The sequence below is a fragment of the Synchiropus splendidus genome, chromosome 3, assembly GCF_027744825.2.
Source record: "Synchiropus splendidus isolate RoL2022-P1 chromosome 3, RoL_Sspl_1.0, whole genome shotgun sequence".
Classification (NCBI taxonomy): Eukaryota; Metazoa; Chordata; class Actinopteri; order Syngnathiformes; family Callionymidae; genus Synchiropus; species Synchiropus splendidus.
Window position 1 is genome coordinate 18,075,901 of NC_071336.1, and position 21,802 is coordinate 18,097,702.

The 21,802-nt window shown below is 42.1% G+C and overlaps 1 protein-coding gene across 1 annotated transcript in view; it reads right to left on the minus strand.

Moving 5' to 3' along the window:
- Positions 1–7,065: 7,065 nt before the first annotated feature.
- drd3 (dopamine receptor D3) overlaps positions 7,066–21,802 on the minus strand; it is a 42,553-nt gene continuing 27,816 nt past the window's right edge. Inside the window, exons 5-8 of the mRNA XM_053859519.1 lie at positions 18,721–18,914; positions 11,914–11,979; positions 9,365–9,734; positions 7,066–7,808 (exon numbers count right to left, since the gene is read on the minus strand). Of these exons, the coding sequence (XP_053715494.1) occupies positions 7,612–7,808; positions 9,365–9,734; positions 11,914–11,979; positions 18,721–18,914 (827 nt within the window). The 3' untranslated portion in view covers positions 7,066–7,611. The remainder of the gene's footprint in view (positions 7,809–9,364; positions 9,735–11,913; positions 11,980–18,720; positions 18,915–21,802) is intronic.

Here is a 21,802-nt window from a genome sequence, read left to right on the forward strand (position 1 = left end):
GCTGCTATTGTGCTGGATTCACGCAGTTCCAGTGCTGTGAGCTAGAACACCAATCCTCTTGATTCTGTTCCTTGACTTGGTTTGCGTGTTCTTCTCCTGGTTCGGTCGATTGTTTGTGTATTTGTTCATTAAACTGCATCACTTTAATTTCACGCCCGAGTCTCGATGTGCTTGGTACAGTTCCTTGCACAAGTGACATTTGAAATATAAAACTGAAGTCTGGTTCATTTCATTCATCCATTTCACACAAAAGAAAGCTTTCTCTCTACCATTATTACCTCTTATTTATTTATTTCAAGCATCACTACCAGTAACGTGGTAAATATAACACTTTACTGCTCTGACTGTTGCTGGTTCCATTTAAAAATGAAGCTCTACCTTGTGTTACTTGTTATTATGCTCTTAATGGAGTCCAATCTTACCAACATTATTGAATGCAAGGTGATAAATAAAAAATGTTTTTGCTTTTCACCAGAACAAAGCAGTTAAAAGTGAAGAGTCAATTGTTTTCCTTCTTGTCTACATAATGACTTGGCTCGCCAGCAAGTCAACATTGTCTTGTCAACAAAGGTGTCGCATGCTTGTTTTTCATTCAGTGTGTTTCAAGCTGAAAACAATATACAACCAAGGACTCTTTTTTCAAACATATTCTAATACAGATGATAGATTTTTGTGACTCAAACCAACCTCATAAAAGTGATTCTCTCTGTCACAGAACTTCATTTCCACAACTTCCTTTGATTGAAAGCTTTTTCCAAACTTTCTCAAAGTCAAAGTTGTAAACTTTCCTCCTCAAAACTACAGTCTATAAAAGAAAGTGCGGCTTATGTGTCACTTTAAATACCTTTGATTTATCCTCTTCACAGCCCCACAAACAAGAATGGTTCACATCTGAATACATCGACGGCACAAATGCCTTTTGGCAAGTTTGCTAAACGCTCAACAGGCCATATCGCTGCCATTCTGAAATGATAGTGGCATTTTGGTACCAAAAGCTGAACATATGTTACCCAGACTTGGCTCATTTCCTAATTTAATTTCACTGGTTTTAGCACACGGATAAAGGATTCAGGAGAGTGCTCAATCTGTTAGTCATTTAAATGGGATATTAATGACTGCAATGTGGAATTCATCAAATTTATCAAGGTGTTCATTATCCTGTTCATTCCCTCGATGGAACGTTGGGCGGTTGGCGCCGATCCTACATGGAGCAAGAGTCAGAATCAGTGACGATGGCGGTGCTTAGGCATGTCCCACATGGAGCCGCCTGAAGGGCTGTTGCTGGCAGCTTGGGGACCGAGAATGTTGTCTGATAGTGATATTGCTCCATTTCAGCCAAACAATTATTATCCGCTGAAGGCGCTGCAATGACAGGTTGCTGTCGCTAAACCCCCTGAGGACCTAGCTCGATGTCATACGGACCAATCTAGCAGCAGCAGCAGCAGCTGCGAGGCAGAGGTTGTTTTTTGATCCCACAAATAGTGTTGATGTGAACCCAGTTGTGGATACAATCAATGCAAAGTCTTATCATTTCATTTTTTTTTTTAAATTTGAAAGGGCAACAGTGGTTTTAAGGTTCTGTTTACCTCACGCCCCCTGCTGGTCTTGAAATGCCTGTGCCCTGGACAATGGCACATACTGTATAGACAAGCTCTGAGACACCACAGGCTCTTGAGTATCTTGATCCATTTACAGCTCCTGTATAAATGTGAGGTATTATGTACAAGAGGTGATGACATAAGATCATACTTGCCAAAACCAAAAGGCCATATCTCCTGTTGACACTTTTCTGAATGATGAAGTTGAGGGACTGAAGCGTAGCAAGTACGACAGTAAAGAGCTACAATGGTAGGAAACACTACCACGTGCTGCTGTGAAATGTCACACCAAAAATCCTGAACCAAACATCACACATTAGCACATGCTGTTGTGTTGATCACTGTGCCACGATCAGCAAATACTAGCTGAACATTGACCTTGTGGTTGCGGTCAGGACCGCCAGTTGCCTTCCAAACTCTGTGCGATAGACTTTCAAACCAGACAGCAGTGGGACAGATCGAGAGAGAATGTGCCACTATTTCTGCCCCTTCTCCTCATTTTTAGCAGTTGCTAAGGGCTTTTTTTTAATTGGACACACTTGTCCACATCACCCAGTGTAATCATAATAAATGGCTGATCTGAATTGAAATGTTTCTCATAAACATGCCTTTTGGAATGAAATGACCCAATTTGTCTCATTCTGAATGAAATTCTGTTTGGATTAAGAGGTGTAGATTATGCTGATGGTTCATCAGATCAGAGCCCAAGAGCAAAAGCAAGCAAAACCACTCGCTGCAGCGGCTGAACATTCATTCATTCAGAGGGTGGGATAAGTGTCCCAGCGGCCACAGCTACTGTTGAGCTGAAGAAATGGTCTACAAAACACAATTCCAAGAGTTAAAGCCAAAAAACACAATATTTCCTGATAATAAATAATTTTCTCTCGTGGAAACTCACGCACAGATGAATGACGGTAGATAGCTGATCCGGAAATTAGAACAGAAAAGACCGACCGTTGTTCCGACTGAAACATGTGGGAAAATCATTATGCATAAGTGTCAGAATGGTTCCTTGGTTCGAATGACCCTCCAAACGGCATGAAAAAAAACCCTGTACACCTGCACAGGGAATAGAGCGAGTGATTATCCTAGTGCTCTTCATTGAGGGAGAACGTGAGGACCACAAGCCGAGAAGTAGACAGTCAGGAAAGAAGGTTGCAGCACCTCTGTGATCAACGTCTGTTTCCATCATCATTACCGGGTGCTAAACATCGCATCTGCTCCATCCTGGATCCATTAATGGAATGTTAAATGAAGGAGCTTGTTATTTACCAGGAAGTGGGAGACCGCCTGATTCCTCCCGTCCTCCCAGACCAAAACTAATAACCATTCTTTCTTCCCTCAGAGCAGCTCGTCAGACTTCATTCGTCTTCTCCACCAAGTTGTCTCCCACTGGACAGTTAATGCACATGTGCTTTTCACTCATGGATGGACGCCTTCATTTTTTAACCTCCCCATTCCCTATGGCTATACGCACACACTCGTGAGGCAGGAGCCTGGCACACATCCACTTCAAGTACTCTATACATACCGTATCAAAGCATACTGCGTGCTATTATCCCCATAGCTCATGCATGCACCTGTCCGACTGTGTTTATCAAAAAACGACAGTAAGTAAAAAGACGTGCGGGATGGAATGGAGATAAATCAGTTGACATCATTTTTCATCCAGGTATAAATATTCATGGTGGCTACGTGCTGGCTGACAGGTCACAAGTGTAGCTGGACTCACGATGTCACAGCCTTTGCACTGGGTAAGTAAATGCAAAAATAACTGCTGCTGTCGCTCCACATGTGAGCTGTTCAATTCATCCCTCCTCCCTGCATAGTACCAGCAGCTGTGAAAGAAAGTGTTTGCAATGAGCTGCCGCAGGAGCGGTTGCTTACAATACAGTCCACCACCATATTGAAGACCAAAACAAATACGCCTTACTCTCAATGTGTGTCCTCAACATTGTTACCGAAATTGCATGGAACAACCTATTCAACCTATCCCCCCCGAGTTATGCGAGGCGCTGGAATTTTGTTCCACCAATCACTTTAGTTTCCTTTCACTCACTCCTCTGCGCAGCATGTGCATCCGCATATTCACCCCCACCTTGTTGAGATGAAGTCATGTGAGCTCATATTTGCCTACAAATATAGTTGCCAAGGGCTGCGATTTGGATGTGTACGACTTTGGCTCAAATCGAATCCAAATTCAGATTATTTAGATGTATAATAGACAGAACTCACTAGTGCAGCGTGCAGACATCTGAACTCTATACGGGGTGGACATAAACAAACATGACCGACCACATGCTCCATCTCTCTCTGCGCTATTTCTGACACTCCACACCCTGCGTAACATATCAGCAATTAATGTTTTAATATGTTGTATTAATAAGCCGCTGAACAACTACTGTCACACACACACAAAAATTCACCTCCTTGTCCTTTCGGACTCAGTCTCCACCATGGTGAGGATGTCAGCACTGCGAACTACTCATAATAAAAAAAAAAGATTATTTTCTGATCATTTTTAAATGTAATACATTTACATTACAGCTATTATTATTATTATTATTTATGCATTTTGCACGTGTTCTTTGTACCTGAAATACTCAGTACTCAATACTGAAATACTCGCATATTGTGTTAAAATCATTGCAGCCCGGAGCTTTTTTTAGGCTGAAAACTGACATTATATTTGCTCGCTAATTTGCAAAGGTTCATGTTTCCCGTCATGTTGTTCAATGATCATAAATGATGGCAACTTTCACCACATTTGAAATCTGGGATTTTTGGCCTTAACAATTGATCCAAAACGCCAGTGAAATCCTGCAGGGTCGAAATTCTGCTCAGATTCTGCAGTGCAAGTGTCAAATCAATATTTAAAAAACATGTCCACAAGTCCACCTGGATGTGCTCGAATCATGAATCATGAATGCAACATGGGGAGCTGAGGCACAGCAAGATGAATTCCATTTCATATCAATGGCAGTCTCTCTGGATGAAAGGTTAATCAAGAACGTCTACATTTATCTTCTAGAATCATACATTTTAACAGCATTTTTTTTTCTGATCAATATCAGGTAACGATTCTTATCATCTCCCCATCCATCGTTCCCTGTGAGCTCCACCAGGAGGAAATGTCAACCTGTGCTAAAAGCAGATTGCCATGAAATTGAATGAGCTCCTGATTTAATGTCACATTTCCGCTAAAATCACAGTGGGGCAATTGTTTCAACACTGCAGGGTACATATAGACACTAATGCATTTGCCACAAAGGAAGTGCCATTTTATAACTCCGAGGTTCTCCTAAATGACCGACGTCCCAGTTTAATGCTCAAACCAGAGACACCATTTTCCTAGCAGCGTTTCACATTCTATGCAACATTCATTCCTGTCAGCATTATATGAAAAATGGATTGTGACCGGAGGGTAATTTGAAGAATGGAAACATAGATTATTTCTGTGGGTTAAAATGGACTGTATGACCATGATGATCACCAGCCCTCGAGAATCTCACGCTCTACAGCCGGGCTCCATAATACACTCAAGCGCATTTGAAGTATGGATGTCACACCAAATTCAGTGGAAAGAAGTGGCGATGACACAGAGCAGTGTCAAGCGGGCAGGTGTGCACGACTGGTCATTTGTTATTCATGCTCTGCTCTTTTGCTCTCACTTGTTTTCACTCAACTTCAACTTGCCCATCATCTCTCCCGACTACCGAATGAGGTGCTCCAACGCTCCCCAAGGCCAGCAACACTCTAACTCCTTCATCAGTTTTTATGTTTTTGTCACAGTTAAGTACGCAGACGGCAAATGAAGCAGCATTTACAGATCGCTGCAAGAAACAGACGTGCAAGTGAAGACACACTTGTAATTCAAAATTATTATTCCTGTCAGTGGGGCACTGGTTCTTGAGCAGCTTCGGACTGTTCACTGATGTCACTGAAGGCACACTCTCTGCTCCCCGTCCTGGTTCCCAGTTCAACAGGCACGTGTGACATTGAGTGACAGTCAAACACTTCAAATGTTTCTGCATTAAACCTGGCGACATTCCCGCGTTTGAAGGGCAAAAACATTCTACCATCTATAACTCTCATGTTAAACGCTTGGTGACTCTGGCAAACAAGTGAGTCAAAACACGGCTTACTTGGCATCGTTGTTCTGTCTCATTAGAATGAGGATAAATGAGGATAAATGTATACGTGTTCATGGGGACAGCAACTAGTATGGTCACCTCATACGCTTATGATATGATAATGATTATATTGAATGTTTATAAATTGGCTACTTCAGCTACAATGGAGATGAATCAAGGTCACTACCACAGGATACAGATTCAACAGTTGTAGAATCCTCTTAATCTATAGAGAATATGGAGTAGGTGTGTTAAACTTATGGTCCCTGGGCCTGGTGTAGCTATTCGTGGCCTAGAATAAAGCTCTCCTTTTTCTGTGTAATGAGAATTGTTCGTCTGTTAAATCTGCTAAAGGCTACAAGAAAAGCAAGGCATTTGCAGATAGAGACAAAAAGACATTCGAAGAATTTTGGTGTCCGTACAGAGCAAATCTTTCATCGGCAAATCTTTTTATTGTGATACATCTGAGACATTTATAGCACTGGAATAGCTGCAACAGGTGTGTGCACGCTCTCTGGCTAACCACCAGTTCACTCGTCTGCACAGCCCCAAGGTGAATTAATGATGCGGCTACGTCATATTAAAGCGGATAATTATTGTGAGCGGCAAGGCAATGCGACACAAACGTCCTTCCATCCAATACAAGTATATCATTATCGTTTCTCTTCAAGTGTATTTGTGAACCAATTTGAGGAGAGTTCATTTCCTGATTTCAGTTATGACTCATATATTGCCTTGAATTCCAATTTCCAATACCAATATTTACCAAATGAATACTTGCTAGGTGGAAACAAGCAACTATTTCCATTTCTGCCAAAGAGGCTGTTTAAAGGTTTCTATTCTGTTTGTTTTATTCAGCTGCTGTGAATCTGCAAAAAGTGTTCAGAAGTCAGGGACTTTAGAAGGGTAGGTGTCTTCTTTTCACTCAAGTTCTGATTTGTGAAAGCTGTGCTTTTTAAGCTGCGAAAGTCCAAACATACAGGACTCCACCCATCATTTTCTAAAACATCTATACCATTATGACGTTAAAATCATCCCACATTTTATTAAGAAACTGAGATCTTTTCTCGTTCCTCCAATTATGTCCCATTTCATTCCACTTTGACCATCTGCTGTAGAGGGAAAAACATTTGGATGGCAATTAAAAAAATACAGCTCCCTCTGTACTCCTGCACTTTCACAAATATTTTCATTTCATCTCCCAAATGGCGGCTGCTAATCCCACACTCAGTTCGACAGAAAACTCAACTTAGTGCTCAGGAGTAAATCAGATCCATAAATGAGGACACGCCGGCAAATGGTTGAGTGAGATTTTATTTACAACACACATTAGAGTTGGTGGTGGTGCACTCTGATGTGTTCCCTGATGTTTTCCCATGGCCAGTGCAAGAAACCAGCCTGAAGGTATAAACAGACAGGATTCTGAAAACACTCTTAGTCACAGTAAAATATTGGAAATGGACCACATGAACACATATATATGGTGTTTCTGAACTGGAAGTCGCACAGTGTCCTTCCCAGTGAGTGGCACTGAGTTTTCACATGCACCAGTGAGTACCTGATGGTCATGGGACGGGGGGTGGCAGGGGTCGCTCTTCCATCAGAAGCAGCAGAGATCAATTCGCCGCTATTTCGAAAATCCACATTGCTATGAGGGAATGTTTTACAGATCAGCGTCTTCTCCCCTTGTGCTTCAGTGAAACAGCTATCACTATTTTGTAGGCAAACAATAAAGTCCTTATTTTCCCAGCGGCGTCCAAATGCACCTTTGTTTACATTTACCGCGCGTCTGCAATTTCACGGTTGACCTCACTAAGACAGCTCGTCTTGACCGTGACCAGTCTTCTGCTGCAGTTGTTGTTTAGTTTGTCTCTGTCATCTCAGCAGCTGAGAATCTTGATGAAAGCTCGCCTGAACTCGATGTTGAAGGTGGTGTAGATGATGGGGTTCAGGGCGCTGTTGACATAGCCCAGCCAGGTGAAGGCGCTGTAAAGGCCCGGAGGCAGGTAGCACGTCCTGCAGTGGGTGTTGAGAATGTGAGTCACAAAGAACGGCAGCCAGCAGATGAGAAACACCCCTGGAGGAGCCGGAGAGGAGCAGTATGGAGGAAGCATGGAGGGCAGAAGTGGAATTAAGGGGGGATCAAAATGGTGAGTGGGAGAAAAGAAGGTAGCATGTGATAATAGGGAAAGGAAGAGAACATGTGACAGCATAGAGAAAAAGAGAAACATCATGTTAATCATGTTCTTTGCAGTTTCCATAAATTGAAACAGATATATTTATCTTTGAGTGTCAAACATTTCCTTCCATACACCTCAGGACCACCAGGCTTGTGCCAGCAATACACAGGAATTGAAGGTGGGGTTTTTATGACAAGACTCTTTGTTGCTCATAAGCACATCAAATGAAGAAAATTAATAGATGTATTTTTTTTCCTTCGCAGGTTTCAGCAAATGTGATCAGTGATGCTCTTTGTGCTCAGAGGAGGCAGAATCCCATTCCAGCCTTCATGTTTGATTTTATGGGTCGCTCTTGAGGCTCTTTTGCTTTACCAAGGTTTTAACATATAAACATGTTTGCGTCAAAAGAGCAGGCAAGAGCAGTATGCGAGGGAAGAGACAGCATGTGCGATCATAGATGGTCACACTAGACACATGCACACGCCTCATCTCTACACCCCCTACAGGGAAGATCTGATCTCAACTATGGGCACCTCATTACTGTGTGCAAACCTCTGGCACACAGAGAGGCAACAGAGACCAGCACTGTGAGAGGATGGTCACAAGAGGATGAGGGCGCCTCAGCTGGGCTTTTAACTGGCATTTTAATAGGCCAATTGGCAGTATGAGAGGTGAAATAGCAATAATGGCTGTTTATCATAACCTAGCGGGCTAAGCCAAATAAAAGAAATGTGTCTCAAAAAAGTAATTTTTATACCTACAGTATGACTTATTCAAATGTTGATAATAAATGTGTTGCTGCTTCCCTTTTTTCCCATAAGACACAGACATTTTTTTTTTTTTGTGGACAAGACTAGAAAGAACAATCTGCTCCGCTTCAGTTATTCTTGATGCTCAAATTAAATCTATCTTTATCTCACCTTAAACAGGAAGGAGGCACTTGCGGAAGGTCACACAGATATAGTGCAAAGATATTAATAACACACACACCAATCGCTCTTACACTCATTAAGTCAACGTTCTGTAACAGTGGCTCCAGTGCAGCCGCCAGCTAAGCAGGTGGGAGGCGTGCAGGTAGGGAATTATTTTGGGTTATCATTAACAGCTGTGTAATATTATCAGACACCTCTGACTGCATTTCCTCAGAAGGATCTGTGTGATGTGTCTGCTCACTGGACCAGACTTAATGCAACCTGCTTGATAATTAGAGCATGCGGAAGCTTCTGCCAGGAGTCTCCGGTCCAGAACCAGACGCCAGCCAGACTTTTGACATTTTAACTTGTGCAAACTTTGTTTGTTTCGCAGCCCCAACTGTAGGAACTGTCAGTGTTTGGCAAGCGATCAAGTGACAGGATAAATGATGCTGGAAAAACTGGCCCTAACTTCGCAAAAAGGAGGCACACAACAACAACTACATTATATAATTAATTTCTTCTCATGAGCCTCCACTCACCAAGCACAATTGCAAGCATCTGAGTGGCCTTCTTCTCCCGGGCGTGCATACTCCGAAATCGCTGGTTACTGGTGAAAGAGTGAGGTACAGCCCGCAGGGACGTGTGCGTCCGTCCGTTGGAAAGGTCCTTCACCTCACAGCTCATTCGAACAGGTGGCTGGGCGTTACCTCCGTTTGCAGCAGCATCTTCCCGTTGCTCCTGGTCCAGGTCCAACTCAGTGGGACCGCATGATGCATGGCTTATGCTGCAGTAGTTCTGTGTGTCCACCGGGGGCATTGAGTTGTCAACAGGTCCAGTCTTGGGGCGTTTACGCCATAAGCATCCCGATAGAAAGTTGGGTTTGGATTCAACTGAAGGCTCAACGCTCTGCTGTTGGGAACATAATTTGAGATTAGGATTGTACTGGACCGTACCTCACTAGCTATCAGTTCTAAGCACCAATACCAGGACTACACATATACAAATCTGGAAGAGACACCAAGCTGTTTTTCATTTTTCACTTTGGCGACGTGCTGTACTGCAACACTCAACACAACATGGATGACAGGAATGGAAAAGAAAAATCTTCATTGCGGCTACAGTCTCCTGGTTTATGAACTGCATGGGTGTTGCGCTGGTTGTTGGGGAAAACTGCTGATTTTCTCATGTACTTTTCTTTCAGCGGTGAACTTGGAAAATGTTATTGGTTTGTAATAGAGCATGTACATCTGTTTTTCAGTGTTTAGTAGCAGTTTAAATGGAAAAAATATGCACAACATATACAACGCAATATAAACAACAGTGAAGTTTATAACACGGTAATAACTCTCATTGAGCAAACTGAGTAGTTTCACAATAACTTTCACTCATAGACTCATAATTCAGTGTTTCTGTCAAGTCATAGAGCAATGTCCAGGTGTTTTTGGCTAGTCGGGGTTGGAGGACGCAGCCTAGTGGTCTTCTCGCAGCATCTTCTCACTGCATAACTCTTGAACCACAGGTGTCATCAAAATCCCTCAACATCAATACATTTCTTATTTATAATGTCATTGAGAACACTTGCGATTACTTCATTACACATTACACTGCTTGATGGGAGAAGTGCTACTTGATGGTAAGATGTGATTTAAATCTCCTGAATATACAGTGAATAAAATCCACAAAGATTGGTCCAGTGTTCTCACTGCTTCTACCGCAGTTTGACTTGGTTTGTTTTGCTTAATTACACAGCCTTTTGGGAACAAGGGACCACTTGTTTTCCTTGGCCAACACGTTTAAGAGTTTAAAATAAGTGATGTGGCTGGTATCGTTTGATAAGAAAACTTGAAATAGTGACAGCAGCCAAGTGGAACTTTAGGGGGAAAACAATGGACCATAATCAGTGGCAGGTTTGACTGCTACCAGGTGCCAGTGATCATAACACAATGCCATGTTATTAATATGCATTAATATGTTCATAAAGCTCCAGTCATAACCTAAATATATCCTCTCATGTAAAAGCTTTTCCTCATACATTCCTACACATAAGCTCAAACAGATTTAAAATCCTTATCATTGGTAAAGACTATTGCATTGTAGGAGGAAGCCGGGGATGAGTTTTCCCTTTCCTCTGCAGTCCGGATCAGAAGGTGAGTCTAATACACTGCACGCATTTGTTGATGCCATTTGTCAGAACCCTTTGGGGGTGGAATGCTGTTATTAGGTCAAATATTGAGCAGCGCAGCAAACACCATGCGCAGACTTACTTTATTTCACAGGTAACAAAGGGAGAGTTGAAATGTGGATACTTTATTCAGACCATGTAACCTGGCTCAGTCTCGGTCATATGTCTTGAGGATTTCGAACAAACTGTACTTTCAGGTGCTGTTAAAACGCGCGCTTCACTAGCTTCAACAATACAATACAACTATGCAACAATAGTGCTTTTTTACTGATATAGCGGGTGAAAAAAAATGCGGTCGAAAATTAATTTTCATTGCACTTCACTAGATTCAAAGTGAACAGTCCCAAATGTATAATTCATGTGTCAATCCCTGACGACATAAAGAGGAGAAGACAAAATGAATGGTAATAATATGATAATTCCTTTGTACGAATGCAAGTAAAATGATGAACGAATTCGAGAAAGATTTTTTTCTATACAGAGTTTAAAAGTTTAATCCCTTTTGTATGTTTGAAAAGAGATTAAAGTTTGGCTTTCTCATCACACGATGCTAGATTCATTCTTCTTCTCTCTGACTGTGAGTTTTCTTTGCGGAGAAGCCACTAGCCTCTGCCAACCAAGGCTGATCTACATGCGGAGCAGCAGACTTGGGACTGGATAACACAAGGCAAGTCACAATTCGGAATGGAGACGCTCTGCATCTCTTCTTTGGCCGTGATCACACAGCCAAGACGGCCAAGAAATCCCGGGAGACGGGGACTGTACACATGCATGAAGCGCTAAAAACAGAAGCCCCACGCGTACTAGCATGTCACAACACAGCCAACATGAGAGCTAGTCAAGCAGAACACTCCTCCAGTTTCACTAACATCAAGCGGTGGTCTCGCATGTTAAAGTAACACCTACCACTTTAATCCGGATCGGCGACAGATCTTGTTTGGCCTTTGCGGTATCTTCTTGCAGACAAGTCTCCTGTGGATGCAAAAGATAGACCTTTTCAAGCATTCATCCCTCTGACATCCTGCATCATTCATCAACCCACACAAGTGGTTGCTTCAAGATCTGGGGGAAATAAACCTGAGAACACAGTGAGAAATCATTAAAGGGGATTTAGAACAATCTGAAACTCTATCTGCTGGATGTGATGATAATAACTTCAGAGGGATGGGGATTATTTATTTATAATGAGTCTGCAGACTCTCTGGTTTCATCTTAATTGTTTCAAACAAGCGTCAGGTTTAATATAGCTGAAAAGAATCCAAAAAAATCGATCAATATTTTCCCTTTTTTTTTGGGGCACGAATATTTATATCCTAATGGCTGTTAGAGACACTTTTAGACTCTTTGAGACCAACGGGAATTTGTCCAATCCACTGCAGATCTGTAGGTGTGAGTTTCTGCAAGTGTTTCTATTTATACTGCGAGAAGATTTCTATCAGTGTGTTGGTGTAATTCTGCGTGCGTCTGTCTTTTTCTCTTTCTGCGCCTTTCAGCTCAGTGTATTTAAAGGTGTGTCGCTGCGGATGTAAGCTAAATTTGATCAATCACATTTTGGTGTAAGAGGCTTTCCAGTTAGATTTATATGTCCAGGGTTCAGTTTGTTAAAAGCGCTTGCGTTACTCTCGGCCCTATTCCGTCACCTCATGTTGACAAATAGACCCAGAAGCACGTATTCATTATTTTGACATTTTACTCGAAAGGCTTCTTGCTTCTATTTTGGGATTCTATTTTGTTTACTTTTGTAGCCAGTTAATCATTTATTGTGATCCGTATTCTTTTTAATAGACTGCAAGCTTGCCAACCTTGTGAGCAGGTCGAGACAAGTAAACACAACCTCTTTGCCTGATAAACTGATAAACATCAAATTTTACTGACAGAAAGATTTACTTAAATGAATAATGTTGGGTTTTTGCTCGCGTGATCCCGCTGCAGCTCAGCTGTCTCCACGAGGAGAACCGTGCGGAGGAAAGACGCTGACTTTTCTTAAGTTAATGAAGGTTACCAGACTATTCATTGATCATTCTGACGTTTGGATCCGCACCTCAGTGATAAAAATCGCTTGGTCGTCAGTAATCTCTCTCGCTTTGTTGTTGTGAGACTAGTGTGGATTAATGAAGACTGTCTGTATTATATGCAGTGTGTTTCCGCTATCTCTTTCATGTGTACTTTTGGCTGTGAAACGCCACATTCTGTTACAGTTGTGGCAGAGGTCCCACTTTAGTTGATATCTGAGTTGACGATGACTCGAAGTTTTAAGAACAGACAGAGAACTAAGGTGGTCAAGTCGATGTTCATAAGTAGGTGATGATGATGACTTCCGTGAGACTAGCTTCCTCATGGGTCACAGCTATTTTGCGCAGAGCTGAGAGGAAAAGAAAAGAAAAGGCTGAACAGTAGGGGGCGAATCGGACTAAGGTCACCTGTGACAAAATCCAGTGTGTCAACCCCATAGTTTTCATTGTGTGGAGTCCAAAAAGGCAGTAGAGATGTATAGACAAACTTCAGAAAAAAGTGTGTTCATGTGTTAGTACACTGTAGTGCATTAAAGGCACTTCACATCTTTCTCTTTCTGTATTTTTATACAGAAGGTTTGACTCTGCTACATATACTTTCCTCTCTTAAGCACTTACTGTCACAATTCATAGGCGAGTATTACTCCATGTACAGTAGCATGATAGCTGAGAAGTCTATCGTGCAGGATTTATATTTTACAGTTAATTTGATTCTGAAATACAGCCATTTAGTCTTTTTAAAATGGCCTCATACGGCCAGTAAGCGTGCTCTCTTAACAATCTTATTTATGTCTTCACGTGCGTGTGCATGCCTTCTTTTGGAATTGTTGGACACTTGACCAAATTTGAAATGAAAACATTCAATTTGTTCCAGGCAGGAGTCACGGTGACTCACCACTGACAAATCATTTAAAAACAATATGAGATTCTGTTGCAGGGGAGTGGGTCCAACAGAGAGAAATCAAAGTGTAAAGAAATCTCAGTATAACAAACAGATCAATTCTTCACTGTTATTGTATTGTATTCAGTCTTCTGCTTCCTCACCAAAGGTCTTGTCTTGGTCTGATCTCCTGATCCAATCTCTAAAAATGATAACCTCATTCTTGTACTACGTTCACTTCATTCTCATTTGTTTGGCGTGTCAGATCTGAACTAACTACACAAAACATGAGTCTCCTGAGCTTTTAGATTCATTTCAAATCCCTTGACCTAGTTGGAGTCCTACAATGTGATTGAAAACACAGATGCCTTAAACCCCCTCAGCCTGAACTCCTGGGGCTGGAAATCTGACAGCCAACGTTTAGGGATGATTTTTCACGCTATGGTCCTGCCTCTCGCGGTTTTCTGAAAGACTGGAGGGAGTCAAACAGATTGACTGTGAGTTTGGGTGTAGCTATTCACAGAATGTCTCGTAATATTCAGAATGTCTATAAATGTATAGACTGATGTCTGTAACTGGGACTGTTGTCGCCATGAAAGTGAAACATAAGACCATGCCAGGAAAATACTGAAATGATACCAAGTTGAGTTTCTAAAACACAGCTTCCCCTAAGGCTCTGTTCAAAGTGTAATGTGAATAGGAACCGTGTAAATGAGGAAAGCGACTCTGGCTTGGGTTTCCTTTTCATGTTGATTCAGATATGAAATGTTGAGGGTGATAAAATAAGGTGACATTCTGATTGGAGAACATTATGGTAATCTCACATAAACTGTGACTGCCAGAACATTCCCAAAAGAGACACATTTGGGGGTATAATGGTCCAATTACAGGTAACACCACTGATCATTTCATACTATTTTTATTTGTCTCGCCAGCCAAGCGTTGCTGCCAGACAGAGAAACGATTTCATGCCATTCATGCCATGTCATTCAACTATATACTGCAGACGTTGATTCCTGTTCACTTGCTAAAATACTAAGATTTAATTTGTTTTAATGTGTACATTTTAGTTATCAAGCAGGAGATAATACCACAGCAACAGTAGAAAGATCATTCGCACTTCCACCCTCCACATCCTGCACCACTCCATTAACCCATTCATATCATTCCCCCATTCATCAATCCACTTGAATGTAACTCCATCTTTCAATTCTTCATTTGCTCAACCTACTCATCACCATCTGATTATCCATCCAGCCATCTGTCTATCCAGACTACCAGCCATGGAGCCACCAATTTGCCTTGCTGCAGGAGGTCTGAGGCGTTTCCTTGACAACTGACTGACGTGATATAACCACCGGATCCTTGGTCTTCTCCTAGACCTCCCCCCCGCTACACACCCAGGACACCTGACACTCGAATGAGGGTTTGCACACTCAATTCCAAGGCAACTGAGTTGTCATGCCTCGGTACAGAACGGCAGTGATTCCGCCCTGAGCCTCCACAAGTTCACTGAACTTCGGTGGTGGTGTCAGGATTGCAGATTGACCTGTGTTCTCTGGTGTGGCAAGCCAACAATTTTAAATAGTTTTGCCTATAAAGACACCTATAAAGAGTAAATTATTCCTGCACATGTGATCATCGTCAGCTTCCTTGATGCTGACACTTTATTTCAGGTCAAGAGGACTGACTAGCAACAAGACTGCGCTTATTACCTGCGCGTCTGTGGATCTATTCGCTTCTATTGACCTTTTTGTTTCCGCTCTAGATTTAGTCAGAAGCAGGTTCAAAGCAGCAACGATGGTGTCAGCAACGTCTGCATCCTGTTATTCGTTTACATTTCACTCTGACTCTCACACAGACTTGTTGGCCTAGATCTTCTCTATAATGGCATTGCTTCACTTTTCAGCAGCTGTTTAGCTGGGATGGCGTCTCCCCTGAAAAACCTTTAACTTCAGCTGACATGCACAAATGTTCTCCAACAAAAGGAGTCCCGACACGGTCACCAGCACAACAGAATGTTCATGTTCGAGGCTCCAGATAGAAAAAAACCCCACAGCTACATCGGCTTATCTCCAGAAACATGCAGTGGCTTTCTCAATTTGCGTTAAATCAGTTGACTGGCTTGAATTGTGAACTGAATAACAGGTGGTTAACGGCCAGTGACTGTCAGATAAATCAGTTATTCTTATTTCTAATTTGAAAATAGGCAGTTTAATTATGGCCCTGAAAAAAAAAGTGAAAACTGAAGCAATGGGGGCTTTGTGCTGCTCGATCTTGTATTTACTGTACATTTACACAAGAGTTATAATACCTATTGTCGTGTTCAGTTCAGAATTTCCACCGGTAATACACTTTTACAGGGGTTGGACAAAATAATGGAAAGCTTTTTTTTAGCTTTAAGGTGTTTCCATTATTTTGTCCAACCCCTGTATATTGGAAAAGAAGAAAAAAAATCTGAAGCCCACAATTTAAGAAGCACAGAAAACGCTATAGGCAAGGCAGTATATAGTTGTGTGGTTATAGCGATATAGTGTGGTTTCAGAGGAAGTGATGCATTCTGTCAGTCCATTCAGTGACAGAGGTGTGGAGTTATTGTTATTGACTCCGCCAATATGTTTTTGTTGGCGTATCTGTCTGTCCATTGGCAAAAATGGCAGGAAAAGTTATGAACAAATTTCAATGACATTTTCAGGAAATGTTGATAATGGATCATGGACTCATTTTTGGTTGTGTACCAGAGTAGCATCTGACCAGAGCATATGAATCTGGTCGACATTCATCTGGTCGACACACATGTATTTCTTACCGCGAAAGAAACGGTGGGAATTCTTTCAAAACAAATGAAATGTTTCCACTAGAGCAAACTAGACTTGTGTTCAGTATCCAGTTTGACCTTGGTCTCTACAGGGTTTGGACAAAATAATGGAAACATCTTTAGCTTTAAGGTATTTCCATTATTTGCTCCAACCCCTGTATGCTCTGGTCTTGACACAGTCTTGAGTATAACACTACTGTACAGCGTGTATTGCATGAGCTGAACTGACTTGGTTACTTAGTTTCTACTAAGTCGCAGGAGGGAATTCCACAATACCAGTGCTACCACTCTTCACATGTGAAATGCTAAAAAATTAACCCGTTACATAGATAAATAAATGTAAGTCCAAATTGGTGGACATGAGCTGCTTGGCAGAGGTCTGCGCTCTGAGTGCTGAAGTAGTTGCGCTGCCCTCTGGGTTGACACAAATGTACAGGGATTAGTACAGGGAATCATGTTACTTGGAGGAGAGAGGATGAAATAAAGATCCATTGAGTTCAACACCAGAGAGCTCACATTCAGCTGCCTCTCCCCCCAAAACAGACAATAAGGAAGTGTTAATGGCAACAGATGCCGCTCAACCAGTCAATATTCACTCTCCCTCTGAAAACCTTTGCTCTCTGCAGCAGGAGATGAAAAACGATTCATTTTAACTAACACACAAGAATCAAAGCAACAACTGTTGTGTTTGGTAACTCACTCCAAGAAGTGAGCCGATCTCATGAAACCAAACACCTGGTTTTTCCATATTTATTTAGCATATCACTGCATCTGTTTGTGTATTCTGTCGATTGAACAACACCTACTGTTATAGACAATGTCGTGGTGTAACATGCCACAGACATGACATATGAGGGGAAACATTTTTTAAATGGCATTAAATACAGCAAAATTGTTGTCTTGTTGAACGGTCAGTGCGAGACCTGGTGTGGTGGAGTCAGTCTTACTTGATGCACCACAGAAAACAAAGAATGTGGTCAAATTAAGAGCCACTAAGTGCAACATGGGTTGGACTGTCCAGATTATATTTTACTGGCTCTGAACCTTTCCTATTCAGACCGTGGTCCAGTGACATGGAGATGAGACACCAGCCACAGCCCACTGCTGTGGAGGAGTGTCATAACATACACAGACAAACAAAATGAATCCTGAGCAACCGCATAATAAACACACGATCACCACCAAGTAGTTCCCATTAAATGCCAGTAGAAAACCAAGTGTGGTGCAAGGTTGCGACCTGGAAACCCACAGCCGGTTGCAGAACAGATAAGCAAATTGCAAGTAGCACAAGGCGAGCACCATATTTCAGTGATGTCCCATACCCGCGTCAGTCAGTTTTTATCGACATCCACCTCTAAGAGATATTTGTTCATTTAAGAACATTTAATGGCTGCAGTCTACCCTCCAGCTCAAATACATGAGTGCTGGTCAGAAAACTATTGAAATGTGCTCAGTCGACATGTCCGTTAATATCGCGTATAATTATTTATTTATTTATTTTTCCTCATGTCCCTTGTGTGACTCTGACAAAACTTAAACGTCCCAAAATGTCTACTGTGTCATGTCAACTGTTTCCATGATCGGTCATGACGGCAAGTGTTTTCCCACAGTAACTGTATCGGCATGTTACAAATATTCTACAACAAACTGTTATTTCCAGTCCTTCAAAGAGCGATTCAGCGGAGACCAATGGAAGCAGGATTAAGTAGCTGAAGAAAAAAAAAAATCAGGTGCTGTTAATGTGCTATATTCTGTCAAACTAGTTACTTTCAATCCATCTTTCCACTTTTAAATTCAAGGTCATACTGTAAGTGCGCTGGGTGTTTTTGGCAGGAAACCATACCGTCGATCTATGTGGTTGAACACGCAACCTTGAAATAGACTTAAATTGACAGCAGTGTGCGTGAAGGTGAGTGTGAATACTTGTCAGTCATGTGACTGACAAGCTCTAATTGAAGGAGAACCTCCAACAAGAACATGTTTCAGCGAGTGACGACTCTCACCACTGACGGAGGCGTGGACCCAGGCAGGACTTTGCTGCTGGCCTGACTGAAGGTGATCCGCTTTCGTCGCATCCTCAGGAACACATAGATGCGGATGTAGACCAGCAGGGTGACCACAAACGGCAGGTAGAAGGACACCACAGAGGAGTAGACGACAAAGTCGGGGTTGGAGATGGAACACACCAGCGGGTCATCTGCAGGGACAGAAAACAGCATTATGCAAAACAGTGTGGAGGTTCCAGAATAGCAAACAGGGCCGCCGTCCTCTGACCTTGTGCAGAATACCATAGCTCCTTGGTATTCCGCGTACACTCCAGTATATTACTGCAGACGTGAGCTGGCTCCGTGCACGGCCGTGATTGACTCGACAATAGTAGCGCCATATATCCACACAAAGAGCTCATTTGACATAATAATGACTGAGCGAGGATCAAATTCCAAACTCAGTTCAGCATCAATCAGGCAAATGAAGAACGCAGAGAAAAGAAAAAAAAAAGACTGCGAGCAGGGGTCACAGGTGTGAGGACCATGCTGCGTGTCGATGACATGAACAATCTCTGGTAATTTCCCTCTCCCCGATGGTTCCAGCAGATCAATAAGTCCAATACATGCGGGCGTACACAAGGACACGTCCATTTCAAACCGGCATCAATTCTCTGATTATTTGTCAGCACAATTACAGGGAGATTTTCTTCTGTGCAACACAATATTCACCCACGAGAGGATGACAGCTGATGCCAGACCTGATGTGAACCTGCTGCTTTCTCAGCGAGGCGGTGATGCTCGGCTACGTCCTGACAAAGCGCTGTATTCCTCGCCACCGTTGTACATTGATTGTAAAGGGTCTCTGCCAAAAAGCTTGCATCTCCGCGAGCATCTTTGCATTGTTTCTGACTAATGCTCTTAATTGTGCTGTGCAGTCATGCATCTGTGCCGCTGCCGGCTGAATTAAAATAGCTGCTGGTGGTGCCGCTCCACTTTCTCTTGTATTGTCGGAGGGTCATTCAGTGGCCAAACTAGATTTTCTCAGCTCAGCCTGATATCAGTTATGTGGGCTATGAATAATAAACACCCCCGTGGAGCTATGGAGGACCACTAGCAGAATGGAATCGCATTATATGAAGCGACACTGGAAATACGCTCGTGCCTCGTTTTTTAAAAAAAAAGAACACTCAGATTCATGAATTAACTTTGTGTCATTGTTGGAATCGGTAAGATATATTATTGTCCAAGAGTGTTTTATCTAGAATTCAGCACCGTCTGTGGAACTGAGCTCATATTGCCTTCACCAAATCCGTTTCACATCTTGCCTTTACAGTTAGAGTAAACTCCTAAAATAGGTAGTGGCAACATTATTCCTTATCATTTTTTTTTTTTCAGAATGAATTGATTTTCTGCAAATGAGTTTTAAGCTAGATCAATATTTGCCAGCCGTTGCCAGCCGTTGTTCAGACTGGTGACCTGGTCTTAGCTGACTCTTGCGTCACTCTGCCTGTCTAACCCCCACGATGTGACCATTAACATTATTCTTAAAAGACACGAGTCCTCTGGCGCCGGCCGTCTGTGCAACTGAAGCAGTACGCTCAGCTACTGAACCGGCCGCCTCAACAAGCACCACAAACAAAACCACTCACAGCAACAGATGAAGGTTCATTTCAGAACAATGCGAAACAAATGTATTGAGCAAAATACAGATACAAATGACTGGAATAATGTAACACTCTAGGTTACGAATGGCGTTATGTTTACAAATGGATAGAGGAAAGGCCTGGTGGGGGAGACGCGTCTTTGACGCTACCCGCTGTTGACGTTCATGTCTCACAGTACTGCGCATGTCAGAGCAGCTTCGGAGATTGAATGATCTTTTAGCGTCATGGAACTAGGGTGCCCTGAATTGAAAAATTGAGTTGAAACCTGGATGAAATTTAAAATGTTGGACTGAATACCGAATAATGCAGAATGCAAAATATACAATGCGCTAAGATTTTTTTTTTACTATTATTTATAATTGAGAAAACATTTACATGCACATTTGTCAAAGAAAGGTATTGTTTAGATGACTGAATATTTCTGACATTGGTTTTCATATTCCAGAATTAGATTTTCTATTAATAATATTAAAAAAATATATTAAAATATCAAAATTTCCCATTATATAATAGGGCTAATAATACAGACCTAAGGCTCTAGATAGTTTGGTTGAACTCTCCTTGCAAACTGCAATTCTGTTCTTGCTCTCCAGGACGTTAAAAGAAAGTAACCGTCAACGCTGTATCTAGACTTTGGATCACAATAGCAGTGAAGCGTCGCCATGACAACGGTTGGAACCCGCAGAGCTTGATACTTGTCACAATGGAAACGTGAGATACATGGGTTGGAAAGTCAAAGTCATTTTGATTTGTGTTGCATTTCATCAGCGGTCAAGCACAGCGCATTTCACCTCCGTGGCGCATTTTTGTACTTAAAAACAAATTCTATAACATTGCATTGTCAATTTGAAGTGAAAATCATCCGATTCATGCCAAATATATTCGGCCACCGAATGTTTGGTGCATCCCTTCAGGGAATATTTAATTTCCAATCAGAATACATTCATTCAGACTGTGGGAAAAGTTGCAATTTTGAAAATGTATCCTCAAATAGCAATATTAGCATGATAATTCAGCTATAAACAAACAATCACGTGTCTACAGAGATGATGGCAGATTTACAAAAAACTCCATTCACGTGTACAAAATAGCATGTACAGTGTACAGATGGTAGAACCACACATCCATCAGCACAAACACACAGGCTCAGTGTGTTCAAGGGCTTCATTATATACAGTATGGCACAGACAGACACTACTGTCCACAGAGCTCCTCAGTCCTTCATGAATGAATCCACTCTGCTGAACGTCTCATAGAAGTGAACAATGAATTTTCAAGCCATTCTTTGCCCATGATGCCTCCCTGAATCGCCACCTCTGCACCACAAAGATGAATCCATGTTGCCAACAGCCCATTTATGTTGTCCAGTCACATGGAGACAGCAAGACGTCCCACAAATTGCATATCCATTGTAGCAATTAGTGATGCGCCAA